The sequence below is a fragment of the Ambystoma mexicanum genome, chromosome 8, assembly GCF_040938575.1.
Source record: "Ambystoma mexicanum isolate Mex_15411 chromosome 8, UKY_AmexF1_1, whole genome shotgun sequence".
NCBI classification, from domain to species: domain Eukaryota; kingdom Metazoa; phylum Chordata; class Amphibia; order Caudata; family Ambystomatidae; genus Ambystoma; species Ambystoma mexicanum.
In genome coordinates, this window is record NC_090929.1 from 705,534,476 (window position 1) to 705,554,438 (window position 19,963).

General features: G+C 42.1%; 1 protein-coding gene across 1 annotated transcript in view; it reads left to right on the forward strand.

The window, feature by feature from the left end:
- NPFFR1 (neuropeptide FF receptor 1) overlaps positions 1 to 10,940 on the forward strand; it is a 129,167-nt gene extending 118,227 nt beyond the window's left edge. Inside the window, exon 2 of the mRNA XM_069610508.1 lies at positions 9,223 to 10,940. Within this exon, the coding sequence (XP_069466609.1) occupies positions 9,223 to 10,114 (892 nt within the window). The 3' untranslated portion in view covers positions 10,115 to 10,940. The remainder of the gene's footprint in view (positions 1 to 9,222) is intronic.
- Positions 10,941 to 19,963: the final 9,023 nt, after the last annotated feature.

The window sequence follows — 19,963 nt, forward strand, 5'->3', positions numbered from 1 at the left end:
GCCTCTTTGAAGTTTGTTCCCAGGGTCCCATGCTGACAGTTTCCTGGGCTGGAGAGAAGTGTTACACAGACCTCAAACAATCAAAGAGAGGCAGCTCTTCTGCCTATTATTCTGCTGGCTGCATCAGAGACAGGCAGTCTGGAAAAAATACACAGAGCGTCTCCATAGCTGGCCCAGGCTAGAGTGTTGACATGAGTATTATACAAACCTACTCTAGTATCAATAATTACGTAAACTATCAGTCACCATATCAAAACCATTTTATGGCTTATTATTTGAGACTAGTGTACAGGCTCATGTACATGGGCCAAAGTTCAGGTTTTCATTGACACAGTAGGACCACTATGTATCTTAAGCCTACAGCTCCCTCTAGAGGTGAAAACAGACGAAGGTATGCAAATTGGATAACTGTAGTAGACAAAGCTATGCGACTTGGACCACTGTATAGCCTAAGGCAACAGCTCCGTCTAGCAGAGCTGTGCTTTCGGGCAGCCTCTACTGCGCATGACGGCATCAGAAAAACATACAGCTGGCCTTTTATTATAAATAGATTATCATGCGACAAGGTGATACGGACTTATTATAATGACCAAATAGCTTTAGCTGATAATGACACCAAGGAACTTTTTCGCCTTTTTAGGTCCTGGGAAAAACCGGAAGTTTTAAATCCTTCAATCATTCCTACCAAAGAGGACTGTGTTAGAACACAGAAAGCTTTCTCTGATAAACTTACATGCGCCCAAGATAAAATTCGGAGGCAATTACATCAACAAACCCTCGAGACAAACTCTATTTTAACTCAAGAGGTAAATTCTAACCATACGATTAACCGTACTGAATCACAAGACGAGGAAAAAAAATCAATGGATACTGGTTTCAAGTTCCCGGAAATCACCTTAGCAGAGATTGAAAACATCATGAGAGCCATGAATCCTACCAGTTGTCCAGGAGATCTGATCCCTTCTAAAATTATATTAGATCATCAAAACATCTTTGTACCATTTTTGTGCAGATTTGTAAACGCCTCCTTTAGGCACTGTACTGTTCCACAAGTCATTAAATCAGTGGCTGTTACCCCCCTTCTAAAAAAAGCTGGCTTGGATCCTAAAGATGCGGCCAATTATCGTCCAATTACTAATACGCCTTTCTTTTTGAAACTGGTAGACAAGGCTGCTACCTCTCAACTTCAATTATATATTGAAAACACGGGAAGGCTGCACGAGAGGCAATCGGGTTTCCGTCGCTTTCATGGCACGGAGAGTGCCTTGATCGATCTCCAGACGCAGATGTTATCATTAATTGAGAAAGGGAGACTAGGCCTGTTAATATTACTTGATCTTAGTGCTGCTTTTGATCTTTTAGATCACAAGATTTTATTACATAGACTGCGGGACACCGGCGGTTTGGCAAATGAAACTGTCAACTGGGTGAGCTCTTTCCTACAGAGTAGAAGCTCCAGGGTGCACTGGGGCGAGGCCTTCTCAGAAGTAGAGACCATCCTTTGTGGTGTCCCACAGGGAGCTTGCCTGTCGCCCTTGCTTTTTAACATTTATATTGCCCCTCTATGCAGAGAATTGGAGAAGTTGGGCTATTTCTTTACCAATTATGCAGATGATTTCCAGCTGTCAATGGAACTTTCAGGTGACCATCAGGCAGACCAACTTAAACTAAATAAGTTATACAGCGTAATAAAAGATTGGATGACCATAAACTGGCTATGCTTAAATGCAGGAAAGACGGAACTAATGATCTACGGGCCCAATAAACTGAGAGAGGGACTTGCTAAGGCTTTCACTGGCTTCCAGGTGGATGATAGCCTTATTGAAGTCGTTGGCAAAGTAAAAACACTAGGTGTTTATATGGAGGCCTCCTTGGATGCAGGCGCACACGTGGATGCCATAGTAAAAAATACCCACTATCACCTACGAGTATTGCGGCAGGTTGCCCCTCTCATCTCTGAAAACAACCGAGCCAAACTGGTCAGAGCCGTCATCTTGCCACGACTCGACTATTGTAATGCTCTGCTGGGGGGGGCTAGTAGAGAAGATGTACAGCAACTGCAGAAAATCCAGAACGCCTCTGTACGTATAATATACGGTATGAAGAGGCATGAACCCACTTCCAACGCGAGAAGGGAACTACATTGGCTCCCAGTATCAGCTAGGATTTCCTTTAAATTACTGACTTTAGGTCACAAATGCATCTATGGAACTGTTCCTAATTATTTGAAGGATAAAGTCACGATATATCAACCGGCAAGAAATCTGCGCTCTACAACGACTCTAAGTTTGCAGGTGCCAAGGACTAAGAAAGCCCGTGGAAATGGTCGTTCTTTCCCGGTGCTCGTGGCTAAAGCCTGGAATAATCTACCGCTAGGGCTTCGTACAGAGAGCAATCTCCTGGCTTTCCGGAAACTCCTAAAGACAGAACTTTTCATCTAACTTACATCTTTGGTTGTCCTCACTGACCTTTCTGCTTGTGATGGGGCGCTTGGATGCCTTAGGGCTTGTAGCGCTGTAGAAATTCAATAACATAACATAACATAACATAGTTTATAATAATTATTATGTTGTTGGTTCAGAAATGCATATTTAAATGCAACCTCTGTCTGCATTGATGTTGCTGTCACAGCAGCTGTCCAACAGGGCACTTGCGACCTTTCAACCTGCTCAGTGCCACTGACAAGTATGAGATTCAAAATAGGAGACTGATGCATCAGGGCCCAGCTTTACACAATGCCTTTGGTATGCAGCTTTGTGAAAGGGTGGGCTATTTAGAACACCACCCTTTCTGACACTGATTACCTGCATCATTTTATTGTCAATAAAAAAAATAATCCAGGGATTCTACACCTTTGCAAAATGGCAATCCTTCACACTTCTTTCCCCTTATCCCACTGCCAGTTCAAAGCCTCTCCTGCCTACCTTGCTATCTTCAGTCTTTGATTGCTCTGTTGAAGGTATTATAATGAGCCACTGCTCTTCCAGCAATTGAAAATATGTTGAAAAGTGGGTTGAAAGTTTTGTAAAGATTTGTTAAAAAAAATTATTAAGAAGACAAAAACATGTTTTGCCCCAAAATTGCTGCCTACTTCCCATATCATTTTCCCATAGACAAACAAGGTAGGTACAGTTTTGCCAAAACGCACAGCCCAAACCGCTGGATGGATTTGGACCAGGTTCAAAACAACTTGGGCACGGAGCGTTCAAAAGCGTGCTGTTTGTGATTTGGGGTTATTCCATGCAGTAGTTATTTAAATATTTCACGGAGAAGGGGGTGCCCCTTTTCAAAAATAGATAGCTAGATCTCTGGGATTTACCCAAAACTGGGTGTTTTTAGAGACGAAACAGACGCCATCTTGTTTTTCTCTCAATGTGAGAGATATTCGAGGTTATAGCTGAGGTGATGTGTAAAGGAAAAAGCCATTTTTAGGTAATAAAAAGATGCAAATGCCATTAGGCTACAGGATGCCGTTTGGCCACCAGGAGTTTACTCGGGTTGTCATGTTCCCACTGCAGACACTTACAAGACCACAAGCACTTGTTTTTTAAAATGGACAGTGGACATGGCCAAATGCCATGGCTATTGATCTGGTAGTGTTTGGTCATGGTCGAAGCCAATGGCTACTGGTCTGGTAGTGTTCTAAAATAAAAGAATCTATGGAATAACAAAACCCTAAAAAACTTTAGCTGCAGAGACGTTAAGGTGAGTAAAACATTGCATAAAGAAAGCCTCGAAATTCAAGGAAAAAACTTTAGTTGCATGGGGTGTTAAGGTGTGAACTTGATGCAACAAAACCCCTGAAATTCAGCCACCTTAACTTCACGCCCCTTGTTGCACAACCTATGACCATAATTATATCATCATAGATCACATTACTGATGACATTGTTAATTGCATTACAACAGTAACCAGCATTAAGCATGGCCTTCCATCACATTAATGGTTACTAATCATGGCCTTCCATCATGTGCACTGTACATATTAAAACACTAACAGGCCACCAACCATAGACTTTGGCTTCACCATTGGCTACAGCTATCAGCTGTGTCCACCATATATTATATACACGAATCAGCCACTAGCCCTGGGCTTTACCACAATTGATTGTGCCCGCTATATATTCTATTATGTAAATGTGCCACTCACAAATGCCTTTGACCACGAGCAGTTTGGACATCTTTTACCATGCCCACTGTATATGTTAAAATACTAACATGCCTAAAGTGATGGACTTCGGACGTGCCCACTGGGATAACACTAACCACCCACAATCTATGGCCTTCAGCCGTGCCCACTTTATATCATATACACTAACCAGCCACTAGTCACAGTCTTCAACACAACACTACCAGTGGCCACGGCTTTTGGCTGTGCTGATTGCATATTCCAACATAGACTACAGCGGGATCTGCCGGCCGTCTAGTTACAAGACACCAGAGGTGAGCTCGGCACCCGTTATTAGACTACTGCCAACGAACAATATGCGGAATGCCACACCATGCGCTGACGTGACAGGCATGTAGATACTCTCGCCCATCATGCAGCTGCAAGAGACTGTGTTGAAACCATTTGTACATATCACGTATTACGCACAGTAGCTTTATTACGCTTCCTAACTCATGGAACACAACCGGCCTTAAACCCCCAACACCTCGCACTGAGTGATTTACTTCCTTTCTTTTTGTTCCCAGATTGTGTTGATCGGGCACATCAGATCTCAAACTCTACATATGCATGCTGCCCGGCGTAGCTGTACGCTACTGAAACTACAGCAGCTATCACAGTGTTTTCACTTCCTAAGCCAACTGCTCATCAGCAGACCTAGCAAACATTATCTCCTGAACTGTATGAGGACCCAATTACAGACAGCGAGGACACCATATATTTATAGAGAAGATTTAAAGGTCAGTTATTTATAAGTTGTATACACATTAATTCACTTGTTATTCATTATTTTCTCCACATTGAGTATCTGTGTGTTACCTTACAGGTACACATCCAGGCAAGCAAGTGGATACACACCGTTAAGAAATAGTAGGCACCCAAGCCTTGATAAAGGATTCCAAAGAAATCTGAAATGCGTCGGCAATTAGCACACCATCCGAGGAGCCTATTAGATGCAAATGGAAAACATACATGCAACTGAATTATGTTGACACTTACTTCCTTCCTCTTTTTTTATGTGGGACTTTTAACACAATTTAAGACCTTGATGTGACCAACTAATGTGAACAACCTCCTGTACATGCATAATTGTTGTACCTACATATGGCTTTTACACTATTGTATTTGATGAATTATAATTTTCCTTCATGAATTTTGTCCTCCTATTTATAATTATAATTGTAAATTAAATTTACTCTGCTATGACCTTTCATTTGATGTAATTCTTCCGGGACTGAGTACTCAGATAAAGAGTGAAAATACCTAGAAACATTGTTAGTTTTATACTGACCATGAACTTCTGAACTCTTGATTTTGAAACAGCGAAAGCTATCACGCCATTTGAGACAACCCGATCAGCTTGGCCTGCCTCACTATACGTGTAGAGTTGAATTTTGGGATAGCGTTATCCCTATAGGAGTGCATCATTGGGCCACTTGTTAGCTTATAGCAAGTTTTGCTTGGGTTCTTTCTCTACAGTCTTTAGTGGCCTCGAGACTTTTTTTCCACCCATTTGCACCTGAAATACATACACACCCCTACAATAATTTAAGAATTAATAAGAACTATCTTAAATCATTCTGCCTTTGGAACCCTATATCTGAATATGTTGTGCCCCTCAAACCACCCTTTGTTGCGTTAAGTTCTCACCTTAACATCCCTGTAACTAATGTTTGTTCCTTGGATTTGAAGGGTTTTGTTATTCCAGAGAGCTTCAGAATGCTTCCAGACAACTAGCATGCTCTTACACCAAGGTTGTACCTACTGTCCATTTTAAAATGCTACCAGACCACTAGCCATGGCAAAACAATGTTTTTAGACAAGGCGCAGTGAGATTAAATTATTTGCCATGGACCACACACTTTGGTTTATTTTATGGCCGGTCTCTTGGTGACTGGTGATACTTCGCACAACCCCAACTAATCAGATTTAAGCCACAGGGAAATTGGGAAAAAATGACCGGCTGCAAGAATAACACATGCCCAGGCACTTTCTGCACACATAGCGAAAATCAAAAGCTGGGCACCCATGAATATACGCACAGTAAGTGACCATATATTTTAAATTGAAATATCCAAATGTAGTTCAATTGACCTTCTCCTTAGAAGATGGTACGCAAGACAAAATAACATTGGACTTTTAAAAAAGGTAATGAACACCCGGAAAAATAACCAGAGAGAGGAAATCTTCCAATAAATATGCTGGCAAAGTATAAAAGGTGCTCATCTTTTAAACCCAGAAATCTGTAGTGAAATATTCCATGGAAAACAAAATCCCAATACAAAAAGTGGGTAAGCGTCTGCTCTGGGAACATGACAATTTGAGTAAAATCCTGGTATCTAAATAGGGGTTGCTGTCCACCCATATGTGTCCTTTACTGGTGCCCTGGAAAGCATCCCAATCACGGGAAATAACTGCACCAGTGTCCAGGATTGCAAACTCTCTCGCCACATTGTGGGCAAATACCCATGACTTACTTGCCCTCTCATCATTCGCCCTCTTCACTCCTATGTCTGGCTTTCAACAATACTCTGCTTTATAAAGCTAACTTGAAAAGTAAACATACCATATTGTCACTCAAATATATACATCCTTATAGAACTATGTTAAGCAAGAAGTGTACAATTGTGGCATTATTCCCCCTCTCTTGGCTGTGAGACTACAAATACCAGAATGCAATTCAGCAAAAGGCAAAAGAAATTGTCTCTGACTGCAAAATTGTCAAGGACTGACAGTAGCATGGTTTAAAAAAAATAATGTGGTTGCTGTGTGTTATGAGATTTTTAAAACTAAGAAAACACAGCATTCGGGCGGTGAACTGTCTCCCATCTATGCAGTAACCGGGATGGACCCTGCATAGTTTCAAAGCGAGGAAGGACCAGCCCCCTTAGCTAATGTTTCACTAAGTGGTCTTGTAAGGTGGGCTTATTTATTAGGCAGCATGGCCTTAGGGGGCTGACCCCTTCCTTGCTTTGAAGCTAAGTAGGGTTAGTCCCAGTTACTGCAGGGATGGGAAACCCACTGTTGCTGTAAAAATATCATTTTTTAAAAATGATTTACTGGAAGACTACAAATAACAGAATGCAATCCAGCAAAAGACAAAAAAATGGTCTCTGGGTGCAAAACCTTCAAGGACTGACAGTAGCCCGGTTAAACAAAAAAGAAATATTTCTCATGCCCATTGAGTCACCCATCCCTGCAGTAACCAGGACTGACCCTGTTTAGCTTCAAAGTGGAACTGACCTTGCTTAGCTTCAAAGCAAGGAAAGGGCCAGCCCGTTTCTATAAGTGGTCTTGTAAGTTTGGCTCATTTATCGGGCAACATGGCCTGCCTCACTTTGAAGCTAAGCATGGTCTGTCCTGGTTAATGCATGGATGGAGGGGGTGGATGGCAATCGTATCACTGCCAATATACATATATATATTGCAAAACTGGTCAGTCTTAGTCTCTGGTTACAGACAATGCAAACCAGTCCCTTAGATAGTGAACAAAAAACATTAGAGCACTCGGGCTGTTACAGCGCAAATAACTGCTTACATTTTATCTCATGAACTCAGCATTACAATTAATTCAAACCAACATGGCTCTTTCTCGCCTCCTCTGTCCTTCCCTGCTCTTGCTCCTTCCTATGCTCTTGCTGCTCCTTCCCCCTGAATACTTGTAATCTTTCATTCATCTCCTTTTTCTCGCCCTTCATACTTCACCGCTCTTTATATCATGGTGTTCCTCCTGTACCTCTCGTCCCTATTTCGCTAGTGGATTGTTTTTCCTTTACTAGTCCTCTCTCACTTTTATGAAGATTCTCCCACTCCTCTCCCCTCTCTCTCTATTATGTTTCTGTTCCTACTTGCCTTTCTCTCTATCATGAATTTGCTTTACCTCTTCTCTCTCTACTAGCATGTTCCTAATCCTTCTTTTTCATTTCTCTGTCATGTTCTTCCTCTACCTCTCCTTTCTCGTTCTCTTTGCTCCTCCTCTTCGCCATTCCCTTTCCCTTCCACTGCTCTTCCCCTCCCCTTGATTCCTCCACCTTACTCACCTCACACCTTACTCCATAATCAATTAGCTCCTAACTCTCACAGTTTTGTTCTGTTTGGGGCCACATGTATATGCCTCTCCTAACTGCAATTTAGCCCATGAGTGTGGAATTTCTCGCAGCTTGATGTCAGTATTGAATGGTGTGTCTGATTGGTGGTCCAGGATAGGAATAACACTTTGTCATATGAGAAAAATCATACCGCAGGCAATGCCAACCACGGTACTGCCTACTGAACGTACAAGTGGTCTGTCCTCCATCTTAGAGTGAGGCAGTGTCATGTCCATATATGTCCAACTCCAGCTGCTGGGTTATCCCATTACTGGATCTTTCCACCAATGTCCACTGCTACTCTCCTGACTGGTCCACAAGCTTACTCCTGTCTGCATAGGAACACGATGCGGCTTACATCCCAAACTATGTTTGCACATCTGACACTCGTGCGCAGCTGTTTACTCAAGGTTGCAGCTCATGGGTCCTGAGAATAAGCACACTTGAGCCCAACTTTTGGGCCAGAGTTCTCACCAAATTTTGAATACCTAATATAGATTGGGTTTTGAGACCAAGGGGCCGGATCATTTTAGCAACAGGGGTACAGTTTACAAGACTCATGATGGGGTTTTGGCCCAGGGGAATCTCATTTATAGTGCCCCCAGAGGCAGCGTTGCAGTGCGGGTGGCCATCCCTCACTCCCAAGCTCTCCAGGGACTCATCCTCTAGCTTCTCATATGTGACTTTGTGACAACTTTCTCTTAGGAAAAAATAATTCACATATGGCAGGAAGATCCACACACTCGTTCTCTCAAAGAATACTAGTAAAACAATGTTAGGAACGTTTCTGAAGCGACCACATTCTTAAAAGTGACATAAAAGCAAAAGAAACATGCAATTTCATATGTTACACTTGTACAATGATGCTGCTGCTTCATAATCTGTCACTGCCATCCGTAACTATACACACAATCGATTAATGCTTGTTTGTGTATTTCTTTTTCTCTCCTCTCTTCCTCTTTGACAGATTTCGCTGCATCGTCTATCCTTTCCGACAAAAACTGACCTTGAGGAAGGCGATTGTTACCATTGTCATCATTTGGGTGTTGGCACTCATCATCATGTGCCCCTCGGCCGTCACGCTGACCGTCACCAGAGACGAGTATCATTTCATGCTGGATGACTACAATAACTCTTACCCACTCTACTCATGCTGGGAGGCTTGGCCAGATAAGGGAATGCGTAAGATCTACACCACAGTTCTTTTCTCGCACATCTACCTTGCCCCGCTCACGCTGATCGTCATCATGTATGCACGAATCGCTTTCAAGCTGTTCAAGTCCTCAGCACCCATTCGGGGCTCACAGTCGGAGGAAAATGAAGGAAGGAGAGTTTCCAAACGAAAGGTCAAGGTCATCAACATGCTTATAATAGTGGCACTATTCTTCACCCTCTCTTGGTTGCCTCTATGGACATTGATGCTGTTGACTGACTATGGCAATCTCAGTGACCATCAGCTCAATCTGATTGCTGTTTACATCTTCCCTTTTGCCCACTGGTTGGCATTCTTCAACAGCTCTGTGAACCCCATTGTGTATGGGTATTTCAACGAGAACTTCCGCAGGGGGTTCCAAGAAGCTTTCAAGGTTCATTTGTGTTCCACAAAAAGAGTTCATAGGCAAACCTATTCGGAGACAAACCGCCAAAGGATGCTCTTTGGCGTGCGCAACCGGGTTTTTGTGGAAGTCATGCCTAGTGAATCAGCACAGCCTTCCGATGCCGGGCAAAGTACCTCGACAAAGAGTGGACTCTTTTCACTGAGGAGTGGCAGGATCGCTCATCATGGACTTGTAGTGGAGGACCTGGACAACAAAGGGTGCTCTCAAAACACTGTCAGCATCCCTGCTTGGGATATCTAAAATGTAGGCTACTGTGGATCTTTCCTGTGGCCTGGCTGGTCCACAGCATAGCACTGACTTTAGGACCACAGTGTGAACCATGTTGAGCTCCAGGCGCTCGGTTAATCAATATATGGTGTTTACGTTTACATTCTCGGAACTTTCCAGGATTCATCTGAAAAGGGCATATTCATATGAACGGCAAGTGCATTCAGCTTCGGCTAGGAGTATCGACTTTTGTAAAGACTTTGTTATTTATGCAATGGTTCTCAACATCTTAGAATGGCTCCAGTCTGATAAGGCGCTGTATTTACTTTATACAGGTATTTGCTGTTCAATGTTCCCCCATTGCTGCACCTCATGAGGTGGCAACTGTACTTCTCGCTCTCATTCTAGCTTGCTCATTGAGCTGCTTTCTAACCTCTTTCATGGCACATGATCCCTTGTTCTCCAATATTACATCAACAACATTCACCATCAGTTGTACTGCATATTCAGTCCCCTGGGACGCTTCCCATCAGTGCCAACATGGCACTGTCATTTCAGCCTGGATGTATAACACACACCCTCGAATGAAACCTACGAACCATTGCTGACAATGCACTCATCATAAGTGTTTTTATTGTAAATGGATGGTATTGTTTTCTTGTAATGCATACTTGTTTCTGTCAGATAGACAGAGTTGCAAAGTATGGCTCTGTTAACGTGTTTGTATAATTTCACTGGTTTGCATTTCAATTTCCTCTGGGTAAATACGGCACCAAGAAAACTTCATTGTGAAAGGAAATGAAGCGAGCTTGACATTGATAAAAAAATATTTATTTTTCTGTATTAAAGCTCATGTGTTATGGTGCACCACTTTCATTGAAATTATTACAGTGTTCTCACTTTTGATGTGCTTTTCTTTCCCCTATTTGATACACTCAATGTAATCTTTTCAGTTTTGTTGCTTTTTGCTTTTTTCACTTTTAGTAAAAGTAAACCTTCACTTGGAAACATGGGTTCTGAACTGACTGTAAGCACAAGCATACTATTAGGTATTTAGGACAAACAGACTCTCATATCTTATGTACCAATTCATTGCTGTTATTTTATTTTTAATACCACCCCTCTGACATTAAGTTCAAAGATACAGCCTTGACGTAATAATCAAACACATCCTAATTTCCAAGAGGCACTGGTAGCAGTGAAGCTATGCCAGAAGGGCTGGTTCTACAGCAAGGCAATTCTAGGTTGCATCATTATATGGACAGGGGGGTGCCATAATGGTATTACACACAGAAAATCGCAGCTTGACGCAAGGTATTGGGGCAAACATGGCACTTTGCCTAATGCAGTATAACTCCTTGCCACAGCCCTGACTATCAGAAACAAGTATTTTTGGCACTTTGCGGTGTTGCAGGTCAGAGGAAGGATGCATCTAGGACTAACAACTAGGTTACTATCAGTGCCACAAGGATCTGTAACGTTAGGTGTGCTATAAAAGTCCCACATACATGAAGTGTAATAAATGCTCACAGGCATAGATTTACCGCAGATGTCTTTATTAGGAAATGCAGTAAAGTGCAGACACCCGCCTGGCAAGTCAACACTTATTGGCAGAACTTTGCTTGATGACTAACGTTCCACTTTCCAGAAAAGTGAATGTGAAGGCAGGTGGAGAACATGACATACAACACCACTTTTCACTTTAATCAAAATAAACCCGAAAGTACACAAGACTGTGCAACAACCCCAATAAAATACATCTGTGCATATAACCATTATACATAATGTTTCTACTCTGTCCCTCTTATAGTTCTTCAAAAGCCAGATCACAAAGCATATAGTTTAACAGAAAATGTATTTCCCCCTTTTCTCCTTGCAGTCTAACCTTATGGCAACATTCATACTTATCTGAAGAATCTGAATGGGATCCTAGATTGCCTGGCTACCTAAATTGGCCCTGTCTGCTAGCAAAATAGTAGGTGGACTTGAAAGTCCAACTCAAGAGTCCATATTCCCATGCTCCTGGCCCACTTGCATCAACTGCGGATTGGTATTTCAGAGGGAGTCAGAAGTGCCATGATATAAACACAACATATTATTGTTTTCTGAAGGCCTCTCTGGAATCCTCTGGGGAGTTAAAACACTTACCCATAGCTTGCCCACATTTTGAACATTCCATACTCACCCTTTATTGATTTAACCACACTTTTTTACACTTGAATAATTGCCAAAATGCCAGTGTACTTAGAAGCCCCTTTTGGCACAAATTAAGGCAACCTCACCTTCACTTGTTCCCCTTCTGGTAAACCTGTACTTGCACATTATAGTTGTTATTATGTGGATTATGTGGATGTTTCAGTGAGAGACCATATTAATCTTATTTATGTATTTATTTCAATTATTTGTATTGATGTATTTATATACATGGAGCAACAATGCTATTTTGATCACAAAAGAATGTACATTAGATAAGAAATCAGATTTGACGGGAATCAAAGAGCTTCCTACAATGGGATGAGTTTGAGTGACATTCTGACCTGGTTGTGTGGAGGAATGCATATAAGAGTCATCAGTGACAATACTTGGATAGACATGCATAGATTAAAGACAACCAACATTAGACAGATTTAAGTGCAGGTAGGTGGTACGGTCAGCTGTGTTATGGATGTGACCCTGATAGATGCTACAGTGGATGCATAGAAAGTGGGGGACAGAGGCAGGTTAAAGGTGAAGGAAAAATGTTAGCTAGAACGCAGATGAGATGTAGGCTAAGAGGGTAACTTGAAGCGAGGAGGCAGGCTTTTAGTTTGGTTTTGAATAAATGGTGTGGACTATTTCTCGGATGTTCAGGGGAGAGAATTCCTGCAAGTGAAGCAGGCAGAGAGAAAGAGCAGAAGCGAGAGGAAGCACAGGGAGGGTGAGGTGGGACAAGGGTAGTCAAGAAAGCAGAGCGAAGGTATACCAGAAGGCTTGTAGAGTTCCAAGAAAAGGATAGATACCCTGGTGCCTTACCCTGGATAGATTTGGGAACCAGGAGAAGACATTTAAATCTGGCTCTATTTGCATCATCAGCCATCCAGTCTGCTGATGATACAAGGAAAAAGGTGTAAAGTGAGAGAGTTCAAAGAGAGTCCCGGTAGCAAAGTCAATGATCTTACCAGGAGGACAGAAAGCTTAGTTTGGGAGATCAAAGAGGATGCTGGCAAAGTTGTCCATTTTAGAGAAGACAAGAGTGGTTAAGTGATGCTTGGTGGTAGTGAAAGGAAGGAGATTGATCCTATCTGATTTTCCTAATATTTAGGAGAATGAAGCGAACAGCCATTGCAGTTTCGAAGATGAAAGTAGAGGCATTTTGAGAAGGGTCATAGATGATGCTGAGATTTCTAGCTGAAAGAGAGTAGGTGGGAACTGGATAGGCAGAGAAGAGAGAGAGTATTTGGTGGGGGAGAAGAGCACCTCTGTGTTGGTAAGGTTTAGCATCAGAGAGTGCAAACCCATTCAAGATTTAATGGCAGAGAGAGTTCTGGAAAAGAGAAGAAGATGTGGATGTCGTCTGCAAAGAGTTGGTACGAGAACCCAAAGGAGGAGATTCGTGCCCAAGAGCAGAGGTGTAGAGTGTAAAGAGGAGAGTACCCAAAGACAGAGACTTGTGGAACACCAACAGCAAGAGGAGTTAGTTGAGAGGTGTTGTTGCTCCAGGAGACAGAGAATTGGTAAGGTGCCAAATAGGATTCAATCAGGGCAAGGGCTTGACCGTGAATCCCAAGAAGAGAGAGAGTATTGAGGAGATCAGAGTAATCGACAGTGTCAAAGGCAGCAGACAGGCCAAGGAGAATTAGAATAGAGGATAGGTTGGAGTGCTTAGCAGAGGTAATGACGTTTGAGACATTCAGGAGAGCAGTTTCCGTGGTGTGATGGGAGGTGGAGCGGAAACCTGCTTGTACAGGGTCTGAAAGGTTGTGAATGTCTAAGAAATGTGTAAGATGGTTGAACACAACCCTTTCAAGAACTTTAGAGTAGTGGGGAAGGCAAAACGTAAGGCAAAACTAAGCCAGTAGGTTTGGGTCAGCCCCTTGTTTTTTTAGGAGAAGGATGACTGTGGCCATCTTTAAAATAGAAGGAAAGCAAGCAGAGTCGAAAGACAGGTTGAAGTGTTCAGCAAGGTGAGAGGCCAATAAAGGTGCAATAGACTTGACTCAATTAGTAGCAAGAGGGTCTGATGGGATACAAGAGGGGTGAGCCTTCATAAGAAGAGATATCTTGCAGTGATTCCCCAACCACCAGGAACTCCTAAAAATATGTCTCCCCTTCCCTGCGCATCCCAAAAGGAGCAAATGGTTGTGGTGATTGTGCTGGTCCTGTACGTGGGTGAGTCAGATAGAGTTTAAAAGGTCCTGCTATGTCATACTTCTGAAAATAGATTGCCAATTCAAATTTTGTATCACATTGTTTTAACACAATGTTGTACGTTCATTGTCTCTTGGCCCCAGAGAATCATGATTTTAGATTCTGAATGTTCCTTCATAATTTATGATGCAGAGGTTTGTTTCTTCCTAGCTAAAGAGACATAACTGACCACACATTTCTGTTTGGCAGACCCTGATAATCATAGGGAACATGACTTATTGTAAACCTGTGTTCAAATTGACTAGTACTTGAATTATAGGACGTTTATGTCCTCTGTGAATTCTACTAGACATTATACATGAATTCTATGGTGCTTCATAGCACCTCTCCCCCAGGTGTTAATGTTGAATCATATTGCAAAATTGAGCTGAGCTGCCAGGTTCTGGACTTAAAGGTTTGATAAATGAGTTGACTGAAAGGCAACTTGTTAAGATGGCCTGGAAAGTACCAAAATTACAAAGAGGTTCTGGAGACAGATCAAACCAAACTCAATAAAGGAAATAGACACAAATGCAGAGCAAAAGCCAGTTTTATTAACATCCAAATTAAAGCAGGGACAGCGTAGAAGCATGACATGTCATTGCTCTCAGGGTGCTTATATAAAAACAACATGTTTTATATTATGAATGTGTCATCAACAACATCATAACATAATATCAGTCTACAAAAACCTATGGGTGACATGGATTGGTTAGGGGATTGACTACATATACATTCTATAGGGGTTAAACATCTGATTGGGTAACAACAATCGTATGGCTCCTCCTAAGACCACCTCTAAATTGATGATAGTAAAAAGATATCATTTCTACTATAGATTATTGGTTGGTATAAAACATACTGGGCGGCCTAACCTTGAGGGTTTTTATTGGTTGGCTTTATACTGACCAACCTTGGACAACTGACAGGTCGTCAACACATGACCAAGACAGGAATAGGGAGAGGGGGAGAGAGAGAGAGAGAGAGAGAGAGAGAGAGAAAGAGAGAGAGAGAGAGAGAGAGAGAGAGAGAGAGAAAGAGAGAGAGGTCCATGTACTGCTTTTCCCTTCAATTAAAGAAAATACCATCCCTTATTCCTAGGCCATGACTCAGAGTCATTTCTTTGTATTCACCCTTGTGTGGTGCCTCATGTCTGGGAATATTCATGAGTAGTTAGGCAGGTGTTCTATATGTTTCATTACTAATGAATAAACAGTGTTCTTCAGATATGTGACACGTATGATAAGATCGCATTTGAAAATATTTCACCCTACATTTATTGGGATTTTAGCTAATATTAATGTGAATATTATGGTTCCTTTTACCACTGCGGACACTCTTGGGTTATTCATCATGGAGTCTTTTGGCTTCGAGTTGCCCTGCACCTGGCTTACAAAGGCTAGTTTTACTCCTAATCTAAGAATATATGGCTTGTGGCTCGGGAATCGTTATCTCGTGCTTCCCCTGCAATGATACTATCCTCCCTTATTTATGGTAACCTTAGCTTTGGTTGCAAGCTACTGCCTGTCCTCTGCATGGATATGTATTTGGTTATTTTAGCATTTTGAGTTCTCGTGAAGCCTTGAAGCCTTTCATTTACTTAGAAGCGTGTTTCAGCGTCCATTTTGGAAGAGATGGCTGCCCATTACTCTTGCATTTCTGTTAGTGAGCTATATTTGCATATTGTTTATGTCGCGTTCAGCGTATTCATTGCTTATGTTAGTATTCTTCATGTCTTATCGATGCCATGTTAATATTCTTCATGTATAAATCATATATTTCCTAATGTTTTCATTCTTCATGTTGAGTGGAAATTTGCTTCGTGTGTATGCATGCACATTTATTGTTTCATTGTCGTTTTGTTTATTGTGCCATCTTTAGCTTAGACTGTGGTCATCTTCTGGGCAGTATTGTTGCCTTAGTGAGTAACGCTTCTCACCTATGCTGTATTGGACCTGGCTGAGGCAATAGCTATGGAGGACGTAACCATCTGCTTCCCAACATTGCCCCCTCTGGTTGAGTTCTCAATCACATTGTCCTGCTTGCCCTCCCCCACATGGGGCTCTTTGGGTATCCATATCTTAGTCACACCCCTCGAGGTGCCTGTATGTATGACATGTTTCTCCATGCTCCAGGTCATATAGCAGGATTCCCCATTGTAATCTCAATATGCCAGTCCTCGGTGTAATTATGAGGGTCCTGAGGACTAGTAAACATTGATCCTAGAGGGGTGATCCACAAAGGTGCCTTACATCAGATGCCCCACCCTATCTTTCTGAAAGAATCACACTCAACACCTCCAACAGACCCACCAGAGCTCCCCGCGCCAACCAGATCTATGTCCCTACCTTCAAAAGAACCAGAGCAGGAGGGTCCAGCTTCCAACACCTCGCACCTAAAAACTGGAATGCCCTGCCTACCTCACTAAGGAATGAAGAATCTTACACCACCTTTTGCAAAAACCTAAAATCCTTTCTATTCCGCTAATGTTCTCAAACCAATGTGCACAGTTATGCTTGCACTGTAACCAAAGCAAAGTATAACCTATCTGATCCGTGTCTCCCACACCTGTCAATGTATGACTGCTGAATGTTACATTCTACCTATGTTTAAGCTAAAGCCTTCTGTAACAGCGCCACTATGCCTCAGGGCAGCTCTGTGCGCTTTATAAATGCAAATAAATAAAAATAAATAAATAAATAGGGCTTTCCATTTCTTGGGCATGGGGCATGTCATCTGTTTGGAGTTTCATATGCAATAGAGCATCTAAGTGTATTACTATTTTCATTCCTATAGCCCCTTTGGCAGCTTTTTTGCACCCTTTTATTGCAATTCTTAAAACACAGAAGGTATATAGTACTAGTAATAAAATGGCCAGAAAAATTGTCAATTCATTAGCCAATCATGTGGGTATTCATGAGAACAGGTACAAGAACCAGTCATCATCCTCAATCTCTTCCACCACCTCCACCATTGTTGTGTGCATTTCTGTTATGGTGGCTATGGCCTCTGTGAGGTTGCCATTCTCCTCTTCATGGGCGAGTGAATATATATGTGCAGCAAGAAGCCCCAATATTTGCACCGCCCCCATGGCTGTTATGAGATCAAGAACATATCTGTTCTGGAGGGTCATAATACTTACTGCCCTAAACTCCTCGCTTATGGCATTAAAGCCTTTCACGGTTGCAGTGATTGTTTGCAACAACCCCCATCTGGTTATTTGTAACCATTTTGCATTTGTGGATGCTTGCAAACCTGGAGTAAAGAAGGACGTAAAGAACATTGGGCCTCATTACGGGTCCGGTGGTCACTTTGCCGGTAAAACTGGCAAGTAGCCGCCGGATCACTAAAAACAGTTACCATCACCGTTGTTTCTGGACCCGTAAGGTTGCAATGAGGCCCATTGTGTCCTACTGAACAATCTATGTTCATCGAGTATGTCATCATAGGCCTCTATTCATTTGGTCAAAAAGAAGCTCACCCTTTTACTGCATTTAAAGGTAAGGGGCGTTCTGTTTCTTAAGTGTGCATTCATTCGGGAGAAGTCGCCAATCTGTATTTCACTCTGAGATACTACTAAGGCTGGTGTATGTATTACCACCAGAGAGCACAACCCTCCCCAATTTGGAGGGAGCTGCATTTAAGCATTTGAACCACAGACCCAATAGTAGTCCATGAGCACTCCTGTGCCAATTTTCATCCCTAATTTTTGCAAACTTTCACTGTGCCACTATTTCTAAAACATACCTTTGGTTCTTGCTTTTTGGTTATGGGTCATGGTCCTGCTTCATCTTCGACCCATGTTAAAAGTGTAGCAGTTTGTTTCCATTCTTCATGTCAAAATTTATCTGCATTTTCTTATCGCATTTATAGATGCAGACACCACTGCCTCTGCAATACATTCCATTACTCTGTCAACCCATTCCCCCGAGGATAATACTTTTCCAGTTATCTGAAATTGTGGCATGTTAAAACTATAATGTATCGGCTTTCTCTGAGCATCCCTACATTTTAACATTTCATGAGGTACTATCTGGGCCTCTCCTGTGTTTGGACCTGTCAGGATATATTTTAGCACCTTGCTAAGAGGCCCTTTATCTATCAGACGTGCATCAACATTATCCATCATGTGTTTCTCCTTTATATAATTATCTATGTATGGGAAGTCTGCTGATGTCACATATTTTATAATGGCTGAATGTCCTTCACATTGTCCTCTTTTCAGGCACAGTGCAAGCTGTAACAAGCAATGTGCTCTGGATGCATGTGCTTCTTGAGGCATGAACACTCTAGAGACAGTCATAGCATATGGGATAAGTGAACAAACAAAACAGCTCTCATCAGATATCTCTCTCCCCACTCTGCTCCTTTGCTGGTACCACATATTATTAGTGATATAGGCAGAACCAGCTATATATCTACTTGGGTGCCTAGAGTCATCTAACACACTTCTTTTCATTCTTTTAATTTCTTGGCATTTCACTTGTGATTGTGACAGTAGTTTTATTTTTGTTTACTGGTCTGGCTACATTGTAAAGAACCAATTCTCTTAATGCCATAAGAATAATACAATAGAGGCTACAAAATGTACATTTTTCTTGCTATTAGAATAATTTCTACTGTGTCTAATGTTTGCAAACAATTGTTATTCCTGCTAAGTGCCAAAAGCGAATATATGACAGGTTTGAAAAATCCCATTGTTTTCACCAGAGAAAAGTTATTTCCGCTCTCTACAGAAGAAATTGTGTTAGTATTGAAAGGAAAACTCTTTCAAAATAAAGTAGACTTTTATATTAAACAATAATACAGCAAGACAGAAGCTCCATGCTCCTAAAAAGGAGGTGTCCACCAAACAGGATAAAGCCAAGAAAAATGTAATTGTTATAGATGACATTTGTTATTTTCTTTTTTTACTGTGGAGGTTTTCATGCTTTATTTCAAGCAGCCGTCATTGAAAAGACATTGAACTGTCTTGTCTGTATATCCATGAAGAGACAATGAGCCTCATTACAACCCTGGCAGACAGCCATGACTGTAATACAGCCACAGCTGTCGGCAGAGTCATTTTTTTCTGGTGCTCTGGAATGGGCAATTACTGGGGTATTACAACCCCAGCAGACCTGGTAATTGCCCATTCCAGGGCACTGGAAAAAAATCTTCCCCATTCCCATTTGAGCCCCATAGGGGAATGGGGAATGGGGAAGCCGCATGCACCGGCACCATTCTAGAATGGTAGCGGTGCATGCAGCATGCTGTGCTTGTGGGAACCCCTCTGCCCGCCAGGTCCGACCTGGCAGGCAGAAAGGCACCCGCGAGAACACCTCATAGTTTGCTGTTCCGGAAACTATGGTACCGGCAAGCTTACTGGTACTGTAGTTCCCGGACCAGCAAACTTGTAACGAGGCACAATATTTTTGTATTCTTCTGGCTGCTGACTGGCTCTTGTCATTGATCTTGTTTGGACTATTCCCATGTTGTCATCACCTTTGTGCTTGA